The 22,629-nt window shown below is 38.0% G+C and overlaps 1 protein-coding gene across 1 annotated transcript in view; it reads right to left on the bottom strand.

Moving 5' to 3' along the window:
• NAD-ME1 (NAD-dependent malic enzyme 1) overlaps window positions 1-22,629 on the bottom strand; it is a 63,523-nt gene that overhangs the window by 38,087 nt on the left and 2,807 nt on the right. Inside the window, exons 3-9 of the mRNA XM_089157848.1 lie at window positions 21,882-22,000; window positions 16,871-17,038; window positions 15,374-15,502; window positions 14,799-14,859; window positions 11,600-11,703; window positions 11,436-11,519; window positions 2,335-2,441 (exon numbers count right to left, since the gene is read on the bottom strand). Of these exons, the coding sequence (XP_089013974.1) occupies window positions 2,335-2,441; window positions 11,436-11,519; window positions 11,600-11,703; window positions 14,799-14,859; window positions 15,374-15,502; window positions 16,871-17,038; window positions 21,882-22,000 (772 nt within the window). The remainder of the gene's footprint in view (window positions 1-2,334; window positions 2,442-11,435; window positions 11,520-11,599; window positions 11,704-14,798; window positions 14,860-15,373; window positions 15,503-16,870; window positions 17,039-21,881; window positions 22,001-22,629) is intronic.

The raw sequence follows: 22,629 nt of genomic DNA, 5'->3' as shown, positions 1-22,629 counted from the left end.
CATAGTACAACAGCCAAAAACTTCTGAAGCTAAATTAAGCCATCAGGGCCTCCTCAAAGCTCACAAACCACAGACAAACACTTTCAACCAACACCATCAAGTCTATAGTTGCAACGAGGACAACTTGCACCTATGTTGCCCAACAATTATGACCCTCTCCAGACCCTGTAGTGGCAGGAGCCTTCTGCAATGGCTATGCCATTTTCTTTTAAATATTTTACATGCTGTCATATTATGATCTTTAAATTCAATGTTAATCAGCTGGTATTTCTTATAATGAAAGAATATGTGTGGGATCTTCTAAATAGAAGAAAGGAACACCTGCATATCGAATGGTTATGCATTCTTAAAAAGAAGAGCAAATAACACGGCACCCGCTATAAAGGGGGAAAAACCCTTGACCACCCGGTATTACCTCTTAAATTACATGGCACCCACACTCAAAATTACAAGTTACCCACAGTTACATTTTCAGTTAAATGGGTGTGTAAAATGACCAAAATACCATTACTTATATTTAAAGCATTTAAAGTGATTCACCCAATCCCTAGGTGAAGGGAATCCCTTCACCCATCTTCTTTCCATCCCTCGCCAGAAAATACTCACCACTACCGGAAATCGCCCACCGCTAGCGACGACCAGATCCCCTCCCTGCCTGCGACCACAGCCCGCCCCTCTCTCTCTCTCTCCCACCTAGATTAGGTTTTCAGATCAGTACACGGGAGACAAGAAAGTGAGAAAGAGAACAAGGAATAAAAGAAGTCCAGCAGCAAATTTCTGGTGGGTGTTAAGTCTGACTTTATTGCTTGCATGATTTGGTAGGTTCATGGAGCGTTTGCTGGATATAGTGGCATTACAGTGGGCATATGCAATACTCATTATGTCTACCTTCCAATCACTGAAGTAATTTCCTACCCAAGGCAAGTTGATCCAAACAGTCGGATGTGGCTTTGATGCTTGACTTCAATGGGTCGGCCAGATTTTGTATGAACACACTAATCTCACTAGGTTGTCTTACCCATTAATCATGGGGGTGCATCTGGCTTATATGCTTCCAGATACTTATATTAGAGAACAAGAAGCCACCATTGTTCCTTCAGGGTAGGTCATAAAAACCTAATCTAGGTGGGTGAAAGAGAGAGAGAGAGAGAGAGAGAAATAGGGGTGGGTTGTGGTCGCCGGCGGGAGGGGATCTGATCATCGCCGGCGGTGGGTGATTTCCGGTAGTGGTGAGTATTTTCCGGTAAGGAATGGGAAAAAGATGGGCGAAGGGAGAATCTCTTCACCCAGCTAGGGGTTGGGTGGATCATTCTAAATGCTTTATATATAGTAAGGGTATTTCGGTCATTTTACACGTCCATTTAACTGAAAATGTAACTATGGGTAACTTGTAATTTTGAGTGTGGGTGCCATGTAATTTAAGTGGTAATAGCGGGTGGTCAAGAGTTTTACCCCCTTTATAGCGGGTGTCGTGTAATTTGCTCTAAAAAGAACGAACAAACAGAAAAGGATGTACTAGAAGCATCCTGATGAAGGGTAACCAAAATAAAAGAAGAGTGGCCGAGTGGGTGGGAAAAAGGATGCAATTGACTAGCGGAAGTAATAAGAAAATCAGGCAGTGTCAACAGTACACATGGATATCATTTCTCAAGAAGAAGAAAGGACAAAGAGAAGAGACGAAAACAGAAAAGGGGTGAGAAAAAGAGAGAGAGAATACAACCTTCAATTGCCACTATGAGCAAAGCTCACACAAAATAAATTTAATTTCATAATTTCTTAATTAACCATGGGAGTTGCATCAACATGTAAGATTCTTGTTGTGCAAAAAATTAAAGTCAAGTTTCTTAATTACTCAATGATTTTTATATTAATCTCCTTTTGAAAAAAAGAAGCTCCTGTAGTAGAAACATTGACATAGAAACTAAAGCTTTCTTATAGACATCAAAAACTCATGACTTAAAACTCAACTGAATTTTTGTTCCTTCTAGAACTTAATATATGCACTTTTACAGTTGAACCCATCCATTATGATGAAACCCACTGAAATTATAAGATGACACAAATCATTAAAAGCCATTAAAATTTTCACTTGTGAAAGTTCATGGAAGAGACAGGTTTTCTAGTAACTATGGAATGCCATGTTTTTTGCATAAGAAAACACTGATGCTCTAAATGGAACATGGAAGTGTTAATGGATAGTTTAAGACAAGATGGATTTCAGAAGAAAGCTTCGAAATGAATCTATGAGGATATGAATTTTGTAGAGCAATGGTTTGTATCCAGGAAATAAATGCCTAATGAATCTCAGCTTGAGACATTGGATAAGTATAAAACCTTCCAGCACCAGCAACAACTATCTTTTGCTTTGGGAAATCTATCATCGGTTTTCCTTGTGCTCTTACAGCTCCTAAAAGACCTGCTACAGCAACCCCTGCCGTTCCCTGAGAAGTATTTTGACATTAAATCAGATACATAATTATCATAAAGCATGTGCATTCAATGATTTACTCAAGGAACTTGCCTCAAATACATAAAGAAAATCTTAAAGCACAGGTTGTAACTTGTAATTATTTCAAAGAAACAAAAATGTCAGATTTTCACAATGGTTGTAACATTAACTATTGAAAATTTTTGTTTTGGCTGAAGCATGATAGTTCTCATATTTCACATGAGAATGAGAAACTGAAGCCTAATGTGATTATACCAATATTAGACTCAATTGACTCCACATGTGACCCAGCAATGCAGGCCAACTGATTTGCGCCATCAAAGAGTTAATTACCAACTATAAACGATTGGTAAGGATTTTTGCAGACTTGTACAGGAGATTGCACAGAGAGATATCAGCTTGAAGTCAGACAAAGAGGAGACACCTCCTTTCTTTGAATATGACAGAAGGACATTACTCAAACATTTTCAGCATTTGGTGTATACACTTTACATGGTTTCACTATTTTGAACCAAGTATCATACAAAATAAAATAACAATTAACAATTGAGAAACACGATATTGGTAGAATGGCTTATTGATCAATGATCTCAAACCCTCTATATTTATAATTAAGTGGAAAGCACACTATTACAAGGAATAGAATTTTACATGAATACAAACTCTAATTTAACTCTTAGTAGAATCCAACACTCCCTCTCAAGTTGAGGCATAGATATTAGTCATGCCCAACTTGCCTACAATAGGAAGGAAATCTCTTTCTTTCAAACCCTTAGTGAAAACATTTGCTACTTGGTCTCCAGATCTTACAAAAGACATGCAGATATGCCATTGTTCCAACTTTCCTTTGACAAAAAACCTGTCAATTTCAATGTGTTTAGTTCGATCATGTTGCACCGGATTATTAGCAATACTAATAGCAACCTTGTTGGCACAATATAACATCATAGGGTTTGGAACTTGGACTCCAATATCTTGCAGCAAGCCTTTCAACCATAGTAGCAAACTCCACGAACCATAGCTCTACATTCAGCTTCGGTACTAGATAAAGCTATCACATTCTGTTTCTTACTTCTCCAAGTAACTAGATTACCTCCAACAAAGGTACAGTAATCTGAAATTGACTTCCTGTCTGGAGATCCAGCCCAGTCTGCATCAGTGTATGCTTCTACTATTAGATTATCAATGGGTGGCAAAAGTATTCATTTTCCAGGAGTTCCCTTCAAATACTATAGTATTCTGATAACAGCCTTCATATGAGCTAAATATGGATCATGCATGAATTAACTCACTATCCATAAGCGATGTCTGGCCTGGTGTGGGACAAATAAATAAGCTTCCCTACCAGCCTTTGGTATCTTCCTTTGTCCACTGGTTCTCCCTCTTTTTCTTTAAGTTTAGCTCCAGCTTCATAGGGGTATCAACTACTTTACACCCCAACATTCCCACTTCTGTTAATAAATCTAAAGCATACTTTCTTTGGGATAGGAATATACCTTTCTTTGATTGAGCCACCTCAATCCCTAAGAAATACTGTAACTTCCCTAGATCTTTAATTTCAAACTCTCTGCTAAGAAAGTCCTTCAACTTTTGAATTTCTTCACCATCATTCCCTGTGATGACGATATCGTCTACATAGACAATGAGAAGTGTGATGTTAGTACCTGACTTCTTGACAAATAGTGTATGATCAGCATTGCTTTGCTTGTACCCAATAGAAATCATTGCCTTCAGGAGGCGTCCAAACCAGCATCTAGGAGACTGCTTTAACCCATAAATTGACCTCTTCAACCGACAAACTTTCCCTGCAGTATTGTCATCGGAGAAACCATGTGGGATTTCCATATAGACTTCTTCCACTAACTCCCCATATAAGAAGGCATTCTTTACGTCTAGTTGGTGCAAGTTCCAGTCTTTGTTCACAGCTACAGACAACCAGAACTCGACAGTGTTTAGTTTTGCAACAGGGCAAAAGTCACCTAATAATCAATCTCATAGGTCTGGGTAAACCCCTTTGCAACTAGTCTAGCTTTCAACTTGTTGACTGATCCATCCATATTTTGTTTAATCACAAATACCCATTTGCAGCCCAATGGTTTTTTTCCTGGAGGAAGTGTAACCAGCTCCCAAGTGTCATTTTTCTTTATTACCTGCATTTCATCTACCATAGCTACCTTCCATCTCTTATCAGCATAGGCTTCCTGCCAACTTTTAGGAACAGATACAGATGACAGAGAGGATATAAAAGCACGGTAAGAGTCAGACAAAGAGTTAATAAGAAACATATTTAGCTATGGGATGTTGAGTACAAGATCTGACTCCTTTTTCTAACAGCAATAGGAAGATTAGAAGAAGATACCTTAAAGGGAACAGTAGAATCTGATTCTGGAGCAAGAGACTGAAGTGGTAACGTATCACCTTTCTCCACATGCTTTAGCTGGTTGTAATTCTTCCTCTAATAAGCCTGCACCTCCTTATTCTGGTCAATCTGATTTTGAAAGACCTGAACAGTTTGTCTCACAGGAGTGGTCTCCCCCTGGCTAGGTTCTTCACATGGTTCAGAAAATGAAGGGGGAGGATTAGAGTCCTCAGGTATACTGGTCGAAGTCTCCCCCTAGTCAAGAAACTCTTTTTGAACTCTTAAGTTGTGTTTGTGTGTGATAGGAAGATCTAGAGTTGGAAAGAAAACCTCTCCTCTAGGACTCTCCCCCTGGAGAGGTGTATAGTAAGGGCAAGACTCATTAAAAATTACATCCATGGATACAATGGTTTTCTTGGAAGGAGGATCATAACATTTGTACCCTTTCTGAGTAGCAAAATAACTCAAAAAAATGCAGCGTAGGCAGCAGGGAGCCAACTTACTCTGGTGGGTTGTGATTCTGGAATAACACACACATCCAAAAATCTTTGGGGGAATAATAAAAAAAGAGACTCCCTGGAGAATCTCATTAGGACATTTAAAACCAAGTATCCTACTGGGCATCCTATTCATAAGGTAAGAAGCAATGAGTATAGCATCACTCCAATATTGGTCAGGTACATTCATAGCAATCATAATTGAACAGGCTATCTTTAAAAGATGCCGATTCTTCCATTCAGCAACCCCATTTTGGGCAGCCGTATCAACACAACTAGTCCGGTGTATTATGCCAGAGTCAGAGAGAGATATATAAAATTCACCATCAATATACTTTGTGTCATTGTCACTGCGAAGGATCTTCACAGTGGCATTGAACTGAGTTTTAATCATATTATGAAAATCACGAAAACATCGAAAAACCTCATTTTTTTGTTTTAAAAGATAAATCCATGTAGAACGAGAATGACAATCAATAAAAGTAACAAAGTACCTATGGCCAGTAATAAACACACGTCAGCAAAGGCCCCACACATCAATATGAATGAGCATAAAAGGAATAGATTTTCTATTATGAAGAGAAGGTAAATAAGTAGAACGAGTCTGCTTCGCAAAAATGCAGGCTTCACAAAAAAAAATCAACATCATTACAAGAAAAAACCAAATCATGAAATATTTTCTTAAGAGTTCCTAGAGGGGGTGACCTAACCTACGGTGCCACTAATGAAGGTCTGATGTTACCGAATGGACCGGATTAGAAGATGTAGTCAGAGCAGAAGTAGATCCTCCAATCAGCTCAAGCAAATAAAGTCCATTGTCTAGTTTACCACATCCAATCTCCTTCCCCGTGACCAGATCCTGGAAGACACAGTAAGATGGGAAAAATGTCACTTTACAATTGAAGTCATGTGTAAGACTACTGATAGAGAGCAATTTAGTAGAAAAGAGGGAACATGTAAAACTTTAGACAAAGAAAGTGATGGAGAATGCTGAACGGTCCCTTTTCCAGCAATGGAAGAATAGGAGCCATCAGCAATTCGAACTTTATCCTTTCCAGAAGTTGGAGAATATTGTAAGAAAAATGAGGATAAACATGTCATATGATCTATGGCTCCTGTATCAATGATCCAGAGAGTAGAAATAGAAGAAACTTGGAAGCCTGTAAAAGTTTTACCCGAAGTAGCAAGGTAGGAGTAGGTAGAGGAAGCAGTGGTAGAGGCTGTACCGGCAGTAGAAGACTACAAAATATACCGCAGAGTAGCGAACTCATGTGAAAAACCAACGTCTGCAGAGGGTGTGGTGGCGACTGTCTCAAAAAGATTAGCCTTTGGTTTTCCCTTTCTTTGTGCTCTTTTTTGCTCAAAATCAGTAGGCTTCCCATGGAGCTTCCAACAATTTTGCCTTGGAATGATATGGTTTGTGACAGTGCTCACACTTGACAATCTCCTTAGCTGAATCAGATTTAGTGCTAACAAACTGTAAGGCTGATTTCTCCACAATAGGAGCATGAAACATGGCTAAACGACGGCTTTCCTCACATTGAACAAGGGCATAAGACTGTTCAAGTGTAGGAAAGGGAGAATGACTTAATACTTGCACTCTGATATGATCGTACTCCACGTTGAAACCTGCCAAGAAGTCATATACTCGAATCTTATCAATGTGCTTCTTATAAGTAACCACATCATCTGGATTAGTTGGGTGATAATCCCCATAATGATCCAACTCTTGCCAAAGAGATCACAACTCAGCATAATAGTGGGCCACAGTCAGTTCCTTTTGGGTAGTCTCATGAAGCTTTTTCTGGAGCTCATAAATCTGGGCATCATTCCCCAACTGCCCATATGTTTCAGTAGTAGCCTTCCAGATTTGGGCTGCAATATCAAGTAATAGATATCCACGGGCAATATTTAGATTCATGGAATTCAAAAAAAATGACATTATAAGAGAGTCGGTCAAGATCCATTTATCCTGTAAAACACCTATGGTAGGAGGTTTGATAGTGGTGCACATAATGTCCAAGAAGTCCTCTTCCAGCAATAGTCAGGTAAGCAGATTGAGACTAGATCAAATAATTTGTTCCATCAAATCTCACTGAAAGAGGATGAAGTGTGGGATAATGTTCGGAGCTAGTGGGAACAGGAGTACCATCAATAGTTGTCATGTTGACTAAATTTTCTGCAGTTCTTTAGTCTTCACCCTTTCGAAGTAACGAAACGTCGCCAGAATGCAATAGCCGAACAACCCAAACAATTCTAAGTAATGAGCCAATTTTTCTCTCTCCTTTTTTTTTTTTTTTTGACTATATAAAAAAATTACTAATAAACCCTGAAAAGTATGAGCCCTTAAAACATCTATATATATATATATATATATATATAGGATTTTGAACCGTAGGAATAAAATATGGTTCAACCTAAGGAGGTCTGGTATGGTTTAGTCCAGGCGATAGGTTTAATGGGATCGCAGAAGCATCGTCCTAAATCGAAGCATCGTCCCAAATCGAGAATGGAAGAAAACCAGAGCAAGCGATGGGCTTAATGGGATTTCAAAAGTATCGTCCCAAATCGAGAATGGAAGAAGCAAATCAATTTCAGAAGGTTTACCTGTGTGATGGCGGTGGTTCGACGGAAGAAGCAAATCGATGGAAGAAGCAGACTTGGCGGTGGTTCGATGGAAGAAGCAAATCGATGTCGATGGTGATGGCGGAGGCGATGGCGATGGTTCGATGGAAGAAACAAATCTGAGTATCACTGGAAGAAGCAAGCAGAGTCGATGGACTTTTTTTCTTCCCTTTTGGTTTCTTTGGTCGATGGCGGAAGCAAGGTTGAAGTGAAAGCTCTGTTAGGTGCGATGGGATGATGCAGATGAAGAAGAAGAAGTTCGGTTGCAGCGGTGATGGTACAATTGTAGCGACGATAGCTTCTGGAGAAATATCTCGGCAATGGAGGTAGGTCTGGTCTTCTCAGCGAGATTTTTTTCCCTCTCTTCCCTAATCGAACTTAGGCTCTAATGCCATGTTGAGAAACACGATATTGGTAGAATGGTTTATTGATCAATGATCTCAAGCCCTCTATTTATAATTAAGTGGAAAGTACACTATTACAAGGAATAGAATTTTACATGAATACAAATTCTAATTTAACTCCTAGTAGAATCCAACAATAACAGTAATATTTTCACCTATTATAACATAAAACTCTATGTCTAGCCCTGAAGCCAAACGCTTCAATGTTCAAATATCAAGATCACTACATAAGCAAAACCACAAAAACTAGGAAATTTTGTCTCACCTCAAAAGATAACTAATAATTGTAATTTTCAGTTACTTCTTTTGAAGTTTTTAGACTTTGATAATAATTGATAATCAAAACCAGGAAAAAATATGGACAACCAACTGGGAGACATCAGACCACTCGATAAGGATACATTCCTTCCATCCCCACCTCTCATAAACAATCAATAGTGCCTTCTTTGATCCAGACCATCAGAAGTTTATTGCTTTCCAAATAAACCAGTAGAAGAAGTCAATTGAACCCAATGGAAGTAACGGTGTAGCAAATTTTGCCAGCTGTCTTCTATTACATGTACTGATTAAGCAAATAGTTATTGGCTCTCTGAAGATATTGTAATTCTGGTGGATCAAAACAAAAACATGACCAAATAGAATGAAAGACAGATTATACTTCCGCTTATTCCTGTAATCCTGTCCCAAGACAAAGCACTAAAAAAATGCATAGATTCGTGATTCACATATAGCCTGAGTGTATTTAAGAATGACAAGAAAAACACTGGTTGTTGGTTCTACTTTCAACTACACTAGGTTGAACCAGAACCAAGGTTCAAAATGTCAGCAACATTTCGCCGACATTTGGGGTTGTGTCGGCCCAAATTTCGCCCCCCAAGGAAAGAGACCAATCAGCAACAATCTAAACTTTCCTTCTTCAATGCAAGGAGTTATTGATAGAAGTAATGGTGGATCCAGATTCTCTGCGTTGACGGAAGGATATATGGAAGGTATAGTATAGATGGTGAGAATTTACAAGGTAACATGTATAATTCTGACAATATTCCTATGCATGGAGTCATGCATGATTCTAATCAATCTTACATTCAAGGAAACTAAAATTCTAGTGTGCGACCATTGAAAGGAAACTCTCATGTAGATTGGAGGAGAGTTAGAATGGAAAGAGGAGTTCATGGTGTGAATTTAGAGACACAAATGGAAGATGACATCCATAGTAACCCCCAAGTCAACGCTAATGGTCCCCAATTATATTCTCTTCCTACAAGTAGATGTTGAAGATTGGAGAAAAACAAGACAAGAATTCAAGAAATTGTCGTATATATATGGCGATTGTTCGCCGAAATTGTCGCAATTTGTCGATATGTCGTTGATATTTGGCACATGTCACACCTTGGTTCGTGTCGGGTCCTTTCGACAAGGCAATATATCGCCGACTTTTTGTACCATGACCAAAACCAAGGTCAGACAATGCACCTCTGATATCAATCTTGCCTGTCTCCTTAAACTCATCTGGAAAATTCCATTTGGGTTTCTTGGGTGTATTCCCACTTGCTAAAATATGATTCAATCTGGACTGCTCCCATCCCCTCCAACCCTTCGTGGGTCTGGAGAAAGCTTCTCCTTCTTCGCCCCCGACTCTTCCTGCCACTTCTACCCAAATCTCCACCGGATCCTCCACCTCCTTCTGGCTTGACCCATGGCATCCGTCGGGAATTCTCTTTACCCTCCTTGGCCCCCGCTTTATCTATGATACCCGCATACCCAAACTCACCCCACTCTCTACCTTCATCTCTATTCTCTAATGGTTCTCGGTCCCCCCCCCCTCAATGTTGGCATCTCTCGTGACTCCACCTAGTTGCCTACCTCCACCTCCTCTACCTAGAATCTCCTCAAACTCCCCTCTACCCTTGCACCTTGGGCCCCCCTAGTTTGGTTTAAAGTTCACATTTCCCATCATTCCTTACCCTATAGAGAGCTCTTAACCTAGCCCTACCTACCCAAGCCTTCCTCATTAGCCGTCACATCCCTGTTAACCCTAACTGCAACCTTTGTTGGAACTGTCCTGAAGACCTTAAGCACCTTTTCTTTTTATGCCCCTTCTCTCAATCTCTTTGGGAGAAAGCCCTTGCCTCCATTTGACCTAGGTCGAGGCGCTCTTATGGTTTTGCACCAAATAGGGCCTGGTGCTTGCGAGTTTTCTCGAGCTCCTCTCTTTGCGACCGAGTTAATAAGCTAGTGTTTAGTGCGATTATACACCACTTCTGGTGCATAGTTGTCAAAACGTCCACCTAGGCGGCAATGCGGTTTTTCAACCGCTTAATTGACGCCCAATCTGCAAAGGAACTCCAAGGCCCGTGCCCGTCGGCAACAGAACATGAAGCATAAGCCATACTCAACATCAAGAATCACTGAATCAGTAAATGCCTAGGCGAACCTTTGACAACCATGGTTTGAAGAGATGAACTTATGTTTGTGTTCTATTTTTGAATAATTTTTCATAATTATGATTCTTAAATGCTTGTTTTTTTTGGATGAATGTGACTATTGACTATTTGTTTAGCTTATTATAGAAAGTACTTGTATTGAAAAGTAGTTTAAAAGTAGTTATATTGAAGAAAACAAATTGACGCAACCGCTTTGGTCGCCTAGGCGCCGCTTTGTCGCCTAATTGCCTAGGCAGATCCCCAATCGCTTTGGTCACCTTGAAGCTTTGACAAGTATGTTCTGGTGGGAGCAAAATCTCAGGCATTGGTCTTCCAAATCTCGTTCCCTTGATATGATTTGGACGGCTATCTATTTTGAGGTCTCATCTAGACTTTTTTTTCTCCCCATCCCCCGGTGATTGACTCTCCCAGGAATAGGCTAACTGTTAGTACTTGGAATCTCACCTCCTCCTTTAGGCCTACCCCATGAGAGGCTTGTTCTCCCCTCCCCTCTCATTCTCCCTTTGTATTCTTGACGTTGTTGACTTTAATATATTTCTTTATTCATCCCAAAAAAAAAAAAAGGGTCAGATGATGCACGATAAGGGACTCCTGCAAATTGTGGACCCAACAACAATAACATCTATCAGAAAACAAGCAATGCACAAATTTTTATACCTGAACATCGTCATTGAACATACGGTAAGTATTCCTATACCGCTGCAATAACTTGAACGCCCATTTACTCTGAAAATCCTCAAACTATGAACATAAAATCAAGTTACTATCCACCATTGCAGGTACACATAAAGGGTTTTATTTGACATAAGGATAGAATGTACCTGTACAATAACATGGGGCCAACGAGTAAAAACAGCTTCCATAAACTCATCAATAACCGAAAGGTACTCCTCACCATCAAGGCGATTTTGCTGCAATCCTAAGTCTATACACAATTGACATCTCAAAATGTTAAAAAGGCTGAAGACCAGATTATTGTGCATACCCAATCATTTCAAGTAGTCTGGACACAACTAAAGAAGTAATAGCTTGTTGTAATAAATGGATGGGAGCGACCCAAATATTGGGCATGTCTAAGAGTCAAGATTACAACACTTTCCATTATCTCATAGTTCAAAAACTCATCAACATCTCAACACAATTTAGAAATCTTGGAGAGCTGACCAGGTAAACTGCATAAAGAATATCAAACCTGCATTGTCTCAATCAAATTTTTTAGAGTTTTTGAGATTGCATCAAGGTTTTCAAGATATCAACTGGGCGGTCTTTGGCATAAGTGTTTTACTGTACTTTGGTTGGGTGTCTAGGTGGAATGCATAGTTCACTGCACTTCATTCATTTTTGCATAATTTACTTGTTTCACTCACCAATTATGTCTCACAGGATTCAATTATTCAAATAATGTCTAGAATAGGCAATGTAGACAAGAGTTCAATATTTATTCCCAACCATGGGTCCTGTTAGAGATAATGAGAGTAAACATGATGTAACACTATAGAGGGAGTCCCCCTATCTTGGTTTCCTTATTGGTTTAGGTCTTTGGTTCTAGTGGTTTCCTTGTTGGGTCTATGGTCATTAGTGTCCTAGTCTAAGTAGGTTTCCTACTAAGATTTAGGTTTAATTAGAAAAGTGTGAAGAGTTATATTTGAGTATCCTTTTATAATCCTATTTCAGTCTATTATATACATGTGCTGGCTGGTACGGTAGAATACACAGATTCTATTGCCCAGCCCTGTTCTCCAACTATTCTCTCCTGTTCTCCCTCAACCTCTCTTTCTTCTTCTCTCTACCTAGTACTTGTTACAGATCTAGGTGCCTTTTTCTACAATTTGAACATTTAAATATGTTTGATTAAACCTAAACAAGCTTCCCCTAAAGTTTCTGAGCCAAAATGCCAACTGGAACATCAAGCCGAAAGTAAATTTCAAGATTTCGGTTGTCTGCACTGGGTCAAGAGACTCAAGACACCAAGTCAAGAGACTCAAGACACCAAATCATGACAAGATTTTGAACTGTGCATTCACCTTGCAAGGGAGAGACACAAGCCAGAAACCAACCTGTGTCATTCTCCATCGATGGTGACCGTCGGAGTATCCAGAGAATGCCAGACTTGGACAGTGACATCCAAAGGCATGACAACCCTAGCAGAGTCCACTCTCAAAAGGTGGGAAAGAAAATAGTATGATCTTCCACAGATCCAAAAGTTAACTCTGCTTCTTTCCCCTTCCCTGCCCTACCCCAGGGGGTAAAAAAACTCGAAGGTAATGTTTGAAATTTTGAGCAAATTTTCCAAAAAAATTTACAGTAGCTACAAATTTGGTAAAATAGAGGTGCTTCCTCATTTAAAATGTGTTCCAAGAAAGGGAAAAAAAAGAATGCTAAAGTAATTGAAAAAATATTATAATGTTGGCATTTCAATTTTGGGAAGAAGCAACTCCTCACAAAGGCTTATGCTAGAGAGAGTCTACTCTCAAAATCAACCTCAACGCGAAGTTTCTTTCAGACTAACACATTAAGAAGCATGAAAAGAAATAATGAGCTCAGAATACATGGATGGCATGTGAGCTTCTTTTTTTTTTTTTTTTTTTTTTTTTTTCTCTTGGCTGTAGGAAGTTATAATTTGGACATGTGAATTAATGAAAACCAAAACTAAGGTATTATTATAACAGTTTTAAACTAACAAAAAAATTTTGAAAATAAGGGTTTCATTAATGATGGCTTCTACTTTTTATCACCTTCAGTTTCATATAAAAGCTGTATAGCTCATCATTTTGTTAATAAGCACTATATCCTTTGTGGTGCTTCTTAGGCTGCAGGAAGGGCAAAAATTAAGAAGGGGTTTCACTTGCAATGTTGTTTGACTGCAGTCAGATTGTCAGAATACAGGGCAAAAATCAGGAAGAAATTCCTTCAGAAAAACTTCCCACCTCCATTATCAGACAAATTTAATGGAAACCACCTTCCTACGAAGATTCTCATTAGGGATCTTTCTTTCCTAGGGAAAGCAACCAAATGCCTGTTCTAAAAATGTATACAACTTTCTCATTTGATTCCGCAGGAAAACAAACCAACTTTAATACAGTACCCTGCTCCATTTATAAAGGAGGAGGCAGGAAATAAGTAAAGAAAATCAAGAAAACAGAGTAAATTGAACATGGTAGATTCCCTGAAGGCTCCTATAGAAAAGAAAAGGGTGAACAAATGCCGAAGGTTTCCACACAAGCAGAGTCCAAGGGGGCATTTTTCTATGCAGCCTTACCCCAGCAGTTTTTGGTGGGAGGCTGTTTCAATACCTTGACCTCAGGCTACAACTGTAGTCCACCGACCACTGCACCAAGGCCTCTGCCCCTTTGATGGCTCCCATAGAAAATGCTGAAGAAATTCTACAGTTCTTAAGACTTTAGTTGATATTCTAACAGGTTTAGCTCAGGAGTGGACTTCTTATGTATCTTTAGGAAGGCAAAAGATTTTCTGACTAAAACTGGTGAAATATAAGAACTCTACTTGCTGGAGTAAATCATATACCTAGTATAAATGCCCGACTTGTTTCTCAAGGAGTAAGTGTAACAAAAATGGTTCAAAAACGTTTATACATTTTCCCTTCCAAGCAAAACCCTGTAATAAAACCGGTTGAGAACAAAAAAAGATTTGAATACACTAATACTCGAAGAAAAAAAACCAAGCGATTGGCCAGGAAAACCTTTTTTCAGCATAAAACAGATACCAGTTGTGGCTGAGAACCTCGAGTCAGTAGCTTCAACAACCCTTAGGCACCCATTTCTTTCTCCAAATATTGAAGATAGAGACAAAGTAGAAGTTTATAACTAAATTCCGTATAGGTTGTGTAGCAAGCATGAGCATTGCATATCTTGTGCAGCCCTTTGCAGAAATAGTTGATACCCTAAGGGGTTTATTTAATGTAATAATAATATGAGGATTTATTTCATTTGCTAATAATATCAAGGCTAACCATCCGTGGAGTCTCCAGTCTTTCAACAATAAGATAACTTAGATACTTACACAGAGGGTCTTTGAGGAGCCTCTCATTGTTAGTTCCAACATCAATCATCACAGGAAGCACCTGTCGGAAGAAAACCAAAAGATAAGAACTTCCCCAGTATAGGGACTCAATGGAATTAGTAATCAGGATCCATGAACAGGAAATCCTCAGTACATTTCAAAAGCATTCGTCAGGAGTCATTTTCCTTCCTCAAGGACTCCACAAATTCAATAGAAAGAAGCATTTAGAGACAATAAAAACCATGCATGAAGCTTTCATCTCGCATGGTTCCTAAAAGATAAAAGAAAGAAACTCAGTTCTTTGTTTTAGATAACCTTCCTTGTGTATATGTAAGACCAGATCTGGTCTCCAAAAAGAATTATTAATCCTTAATTAACAATTTCAATAACAAGCATGCCAGTGGAAATATTCTATGAGAAGTTTTTAAAGGTTGAACAACAGACTGCCAGAGATCCCTGTCAAGACCGAGATCTCAAACCATGCCTCCCACTCCCACAAATAGAATATACTATATATGGTGTGAGTGTAGAGAGCGAGAACTTGGAGGAGAAGATTGTTTGAAACACAAACTTACCCTTTGTGGATTTATCCCAGCAGCAGCAACATATAAATCCAGCTTCCCAATTGCAATTCCAATCCCCTGAACACCAAGATCTCCAAGACCCAATATTCTCCCACCATCTGTGACCACAATCATATCAACCTACAATAGACGGTACTAGAATCACTAGTTATATTGAAGAAGAAAAAAAAAGCATTTAATTCTAGAGTTAAGATACAAAGGATCCAAAGCTAAAAATGTCATAATGTAAAGCAGAAAATGCACCAGCTGTCACCAACCCAGTTGATAAACTGGAAATTAATAAAAGGGCCATAGTTGCAAGACCAAGACAAGGAAAAATTATATATTTATATGATGACATGAATAATATACAGTTGAAATATGTATAAAATATTGGCTCATAAAGTGTATGTCTGGCTGAAAATAGATCCTACATATGCACTCCATTTCAATTATCATATAACTTACTAATCGTTTCAGACTTCCACAAACGTGATCCTGAATCCAAGTTGAACTTAATTAGCACCATTTTTAGAGACCCAGGTTCGAGAAATATTTAGGTGTCAAGCACAGTTGCTGAGGCTGCCAAGAGTAACAACCAACCACTTAGGCAATGCTTCAACATCTATACTTTCAAGAAGCTTTGAAATGATATAAGGGCAGACTCAACAGGCAAATCATAGTTCAACTGAAATATCACCAAGACTTAGTGATCAACTGTGGAGTGTCCACTTCAAACTTTGGGTGGACTTGAAGGCATCATACCTGGCTCAAATTTCTTTTCAAATATTCCACCTAGAGGACAGTTGCAATGGGCTTTGGGAGTTCCAGGGTTTTGATGGCAAACTACCTTTTTAGGTGTGCATATTATATTTGACACATTAGGTTCTTCAAATGTATCATTTCAACTTACAGATTATTCATATATGAAGGTCGAGAAGTAAGTTATAGAACCACCAAGCAAGCCATCAAAAAATAAAGAAAAGACTAGCAGATTATGTGAGAGGACCCCATAAGTGTCTAAACAAGGGCTAGTTGACCAATGGAGTGTGCAACACAACATATGTGTACAAGCTAACAATCTCTACAAATGTTGGTATCCAATAAAGACATACCATGCACAAAAGGAAGTCTGATCATACAATTACAAACAAAAAGAAATATTTGTTTGGGCCCAACATCACGTATATTATAGTTAAAAATCTTGGGTCATTTTTGTTTGTCGTGTTTTATATAAGAATATTTAGCAGCCAACCCATCAAATAAAATAACAACTTGCAAAAGGAAGTTTCAAGAATGTTTCCTTTGATGTTCTTTAAGATGATAATCCATTTTCTTTCCAATTACTTCTTTTTTTCTTTTGCTCATTCTGAAAGAAGAATGAGTTCACAAACCCATATAATTGAATGCTTGGCTCCAAATCATGATAGGCCTACACATTGTAAATCATCAGCAGTTGTAATGCCATTATTCATGTGCCATTACAATATCTAAAAGAATTATGCTAACCTGTTCTGCTGGCCAATTATAAACCATTGACATCATTTCTCCACGATCTGCTGCACTGAAATACATTCCTCTTGGCCTTCTAAATAAGCCACTATAGTTCTGGCATGCAAGACCAACAGTCGGTGTATACACAACTGGGGCATATTCTTCAATGTTTTCTATTAAAACCTGTCAAATCAAGGAACATTGTCAATTTGAAATGCAACCAAGGAAAATAAGATGGTCAAGACTGAAGTATACAGAGGAATTATGTAACATGAAACACAGTGACCTCTAAAGCGGGAGCTGGGTAATTGCTCCCATTACTCCCCAAAATCCTAATGGGAAGAAGGTCCACTTTAGAATCAGTTGATGTTGTCCTTTAATTCCACTTTGGTGGTTGCCTTGCAGCTTGATTTTGCAGTAGGTTAGTCTATGTAAAGCAACGCCACCAGTGATTGCTGCCGGTCCCAAGCCCGGAAAAGGACAAGGGGTTGTCCGCCAAGCACCGGAGGGCGGACCCAGACAAACCCTTTTTACATGGATTCAACAACATTACATGATAAACACAATGCTGGTGCATTCTTCAACAAAATAAGCAATGCACTATACTATAGCCTGGTGTAGAGATAAGTGGGAAATGGTTATCTAGGGCATCCCCCATAAGCGATGTGCCGCATCAGCGCCCAGATTCGGTGATAAGTAGGCAAGGGTTACTGCACCATAGACGAGTGTGGATAAAGAAGCAAATCCATAAATGCAGGATCATATTAGCATTTTGGAACATAGGATCCTCAACAAATAAGAGATTAGAATTAATAGATGTTATGAGGAAAAGAAGGATTAGTATAGCTTAAATTCAATAGACTAGATGGAAGGATTAAAAAGCTAAGGAGCTGGATGAAGACTTTGGAACAATGCAGATAGAAGTAATAAAAGTGGAGTAGGCATAATAATAAAGATTTAAAGAGTGATCTAATGGATGTTAAAAAAAATACGCAATAAGATTATTGATGTCAAGCTTGTACTGGAAAAGAGATCATAAATATTATTAGAGCATATGCACCTCAAGTAGGACTAAATGAAAGTCTAAAGTTAGAATTTTGGGAAAATACTGATGGATTAGTGCAAGGAATTTGTCAAGGAGAAAAGATTATCATAGGGGTGACCTAAATGGACATATTGAGAAAGATCAGAAAGGCTATGAAAGTGTACATGGAGGATATGGTTTAGATCTTTGTTGTCATTTTTGGTTTCTCTATTGTAAATACTTCTTTCAAAAAGAGATAGGAGTATTTAATTACCTTTAGAAATGGACATTATCAAAGCCAAATAGATTTCTTCCTAACTAAAAGTTTGGATAGATTGTTATACAAAGATTGCAAGGTAATACCAACGGAAAGCTTAACCGCACTACATGGACCAATGGTCTTGGCTGTAATGCCTCACGTAACGAACTCATAAGAGGTGTGAGGTTAATTATCCTAAGATAAGGTAGTGGAACTTAAATGAAGATTGCTTAAAATGTTTTACTAATGAAGTAGTCAAACAAGGAAATAGGGAATTTAAGGGGGACACCGATACAATGTGGAATGAGATGGCTACATATATTATGAAGGTGGCTAAAGATGTCATAAGTGAATCAAAAGGAAAGCAAGATTCTTATAGAGAAACTTGGTGGCAAGATGGTGAGGTTCAAGCAGCCACTAAGCATAAGAAAGCTAGCTTTAAGCCATAGAAAAGGACTAGGATGTATAGGATGTATAGAGACACAAGTTGACCAGAAATTAAGCTAAGAAAATTGTGGGAAAAGCGAGGGAGAAGATATATAAAGATTTATATACTAAGCTAGGTATAAAGGAGGGGGGAAAGCTATTTACAAGATGGCTAAAATAAGGGACTAGAAGAATAGAGATCTAAATCATGTTAGATGTATTAAAAGTAAAGATGGCAAAGTACTAGTACTTAATAAGGACATCAAGTAGAGATGGGATGTTTATTTATCTAGACTACTAAATGAACATACTTCTAGTATCTCATGACCCAAATGATTATACTATTCGCCATGACACCAATTTCAAACATACATATGGAGAATTACAACATTCGAAGTAAAAGAAGCTCTAAGGATGAAAGTAGGCAAGCTACAAGGTATTGATGAAATCCAATATAAGCATGGAAAAGCTTAGGAACCTACAGGCTAGTTTGGTTAACCAAATTGTTTAATAAATTATATTCACCAGGAAAATCCAGACAAATGAAGGAAAACATTGTGGCTCCAATTTACAAAAATAAATGAGATATTCAAAGATGTATAACTATAGAGGCATAAAACTTATGAGTCACACTATGAAATTATAGGAGGAGAGTAATTGAATGTTTGAAACCAGTCTGGAAAAAAAATCACTATTAGGAGAACCAATTTGATTTTATGCTAGAAAGATCTACAATTGAAGATATTTATCTTATTAGGGGACTTATGGAAAGGTATAGAGAGTGTAGTAAAGATTTTTGTATGGTTTTTATTAACCTAGGAACAGCTTATAATAAAGTCCCTAGAGCGTTACTTTGGCAAACACTAAAGAAAACAAATGTTGCAAATAAATATGTGGACATAGTTAAAGATATATTATATGGATCAATGATAAGTGTAAGAATAAAGGGGGGGACAAGGCAGTGATTTCCCTATTACAATTGGGCTACATCAAGGATCAACCTTAAGCCCATATTTATTTGCACTTATAATGGATCATTTAACCAAAGACATTCAAGATTAGGTTTTTTGGTGTATGTTTTTTGCTGATGGTATTGTTTTGATGGATGAGACACAAATAGGGGATAATACCAAGTTGGAATAGTGGAGAGCAACTTAGGAATCAAAAAGCTTTACACTGTTGTAGCACTGAGACAGGGTAAGTTCCTTTTGTTATAACTGATGAATCTTCCTTCAGATCTCAAAGCATTGTGCATCATTACCTACATTAGAATATGTTTCCTTGGCAACTTTCCAAATAATAGCAGCATTAGGAAGAAGGTGACTCTCTGCTGTACTGTGTTCAATGGGATTAGGAGAAATCTCATAACCAAACACCCATTTGTTTCCCATTTATCCCTAACCATACCAGATAAAGATGGCTTGATAGAAGTTCCATTAAGATGGCTAGTCAAGCCATGAGCCCCAACAGCAAAGGAGACAAAATGGGACCAGCGAAGATAATTTGTCCCATTAGACTTAACAGAGGTCATCTGAAAGGAGAAGAAATCATGATCTCAAGAAATAGATGAAGCGAGAGAATCCTCAACACCTAATGTACCAAAAGAGGCAAGGGCAAACGGATCGGCCATCACAGGAACAATAACAAATCACATACTGAGAAAAAATAGGTTTGGTGGGAGATAAAATAACTCAAAAAGGACGGTCTAGGGAAAAAAATTAGATTAGAACATGGAGAGGCGACTTACCTCTTCTTTCCCCTTCTGATTGCAGCAACAAATGTGGGGTGTACAGGATCTAGCGGAAGAATGAATTGCTGGTGGTTGCTCCTGGTGGCTGCAGGTGGTGGCGATGTTTCTCCTTCTTGTGTTTAGAACACGGTGGAGGATGGGTTAGAGGAGGTGGTGCTCAATGATGGATCAAAGTTGGCTCTAATACCATGTTGGAAGAATTGAATGAATCCTAACTTGTGTCTAAAGGACACAGCAAGAGCTTTATTTATACTTGAAACTTACCAAATATAGAACAAATAAAACCTTCCCAAAATCTTTAAAAAAAATAAGATCCTAGGAACCTACTCCCAATAGAAAAAGAAGTAAAGTAACTAAGTCAAATCACCCAAATCTGGAAGACCTCATCCACACGATTCTGATTCACAACATAAACTAAGTAGAACGAAAATGGAATACCTATTATGTAACTTTGGTCGTGACCAAACGGATAATGATGTGGTGAAACTTGACAAGAGGGAAATTCCACAAAGTGAGTGTTTTAGGTACCTCGGCTGAATCATAAATAAAAAAGATGATATAAAGGATGATGTTTCCTACAGACTTAAAACAGGGTGAATGAAGTGGAGAGGTGTGTCTATGGTCTTGCGTGATCAACATTCTTCATTTAAAACTCAAAGAAAAATTCTACTAGACCCTTGTATGACCAGCTACAATGCATGGTGCAAAGCATTGGGTCATTAAGAAACATCATATAAATAAACTTACTATAGCAAAAATAACGATGTTGAGATGGATGAGTGGCAAAACTAGGAAGGATAAGGAATGATCATATTAAAGCTAGTCTCAAAGTAGCTTCGATAAATGATAAGTTACGACTAATAAGAAAGCCAATTGATGCGGCATGGCCACATTCATTGGAAGCCTTTAAGTGCCCCTATGCGGAAAAGCAACTTAATTCATTTGAAAGGAATTAGAAGAACTGGGGTTGAACCTAAGATAAACTTAAGAGAAGTGGTGAGAAATGACATGCATAGCTTAAGCCTTGCATCTAGTATGGCCTCAAACACAGCTCATTGAGAAGCAAGAATCCATGTAGCCAACCGCATTTAGTTGGGACAAACACTTATTGGTTGGTTGTTATTGTTTAGTCTATGTTGAGCCTTCTTCTTCTCTTTTCCAATGAACAAAAAATATATTACCGAGACTTCAAAAAGGAAAGGGGAGAATATACAAGAGACGAAAGAGAAGCGAAAAAAAAAGAAGGGGTCGGGGAGAAAAGGTACCACACAGTCAAGAAGAAGTAAACCAACAGAGGTATTCATGCTCCTAGGAAACAATAAAGCGCCTATTTCTTGGGGAGTCACAAATAGATTTAAGAGGGGAATCATTATAGAGGTTACTCTTCGTAATTTTTTTCCTTTTCCTTTATCCTTCTCCTTTTGGGAGGGATAAGCCTCCCCCTTCTTTGAATCTAATTTTCGCCCATCCAAAAAAAAAATTAAACATAAAGAAGTCTCTATCTTAGTTAAACTTCATTAACATCAGCAATACAAGCAACCATCAAAATGGCAAGTCACAAGCTCACCTTGTAGTACATTGTTTCATTTCTGTCATGCAACCTGTTGAGTATTCGCCACTTGGCCAAAGCATTTGGATCAGACGGTCCATCTCTTGCTTGCACTTCAAGCCTTTTCAAGTCTACCACTGTTAATGTATAGGTTCAGAATGTAATTCTTAACGAGCATAAGCAAGATACCATAATAATATAAAGAAGGAAAAATGAGCTACATCACAAAATCAGACATGGTTCTAAGGTTTCTTCTTGGTTCTTACCCCATGCTTCAAGTGTTCCAAATGATCTTGTGTAACCAAGACTTCTAGTATGTTATCCTAACAACTGAACCTATATGTGAATATAGCACTCTATTTAATAAAACATAAACTGAAGAGTTATTGCTACTTTTTCACTTCTTAAAAAAAATCCCTTATTCATTAATTGAATAAACATAGCTAATTTATGTTCAAAGTTGTGATTTTACATTACATTGTTTTAATATTAATTAATATTAATTTCATCCCATTTTCTAGAAATTCATAATCATTAATTGTTACTAATATCAAAATTGAAATTCTACTTCATTAATTATTATATCTAATTAACTGCCAATTAAATACATTTTTAACCTGTAAATTACTTAAAATATTTTTTTGTAATTTGGCCATTTCCTAGTACACTCCTCCGTTTCCCAATAGAATGTTAAAAATTATACTATTTTACAAGTGAAAATAATTATTACAAGGCCACCAACAAAAAGAAAGTCAAATAAACAAGA

The sequence above is a fragment of the Hakea prostrata genome, chromosome 6, assembly GCF_041222555.1.
Source record: "Hakea prostrata isolate BN-2017 chromosome 6, UWA_Hpros_2, whole genome shotgun sequence".
NCBI classification, from domain to species: Eukaryota; Viridiplantae; Streptophyta; class Magnoliopsida; order Proteales; family Proteaceae; genus Hakea; species Hakea prostrata.
Note: the sequence above shows the minus strand (reverse complement) of the source record. Positions and strands in the feature narration are given on the sequence as shown.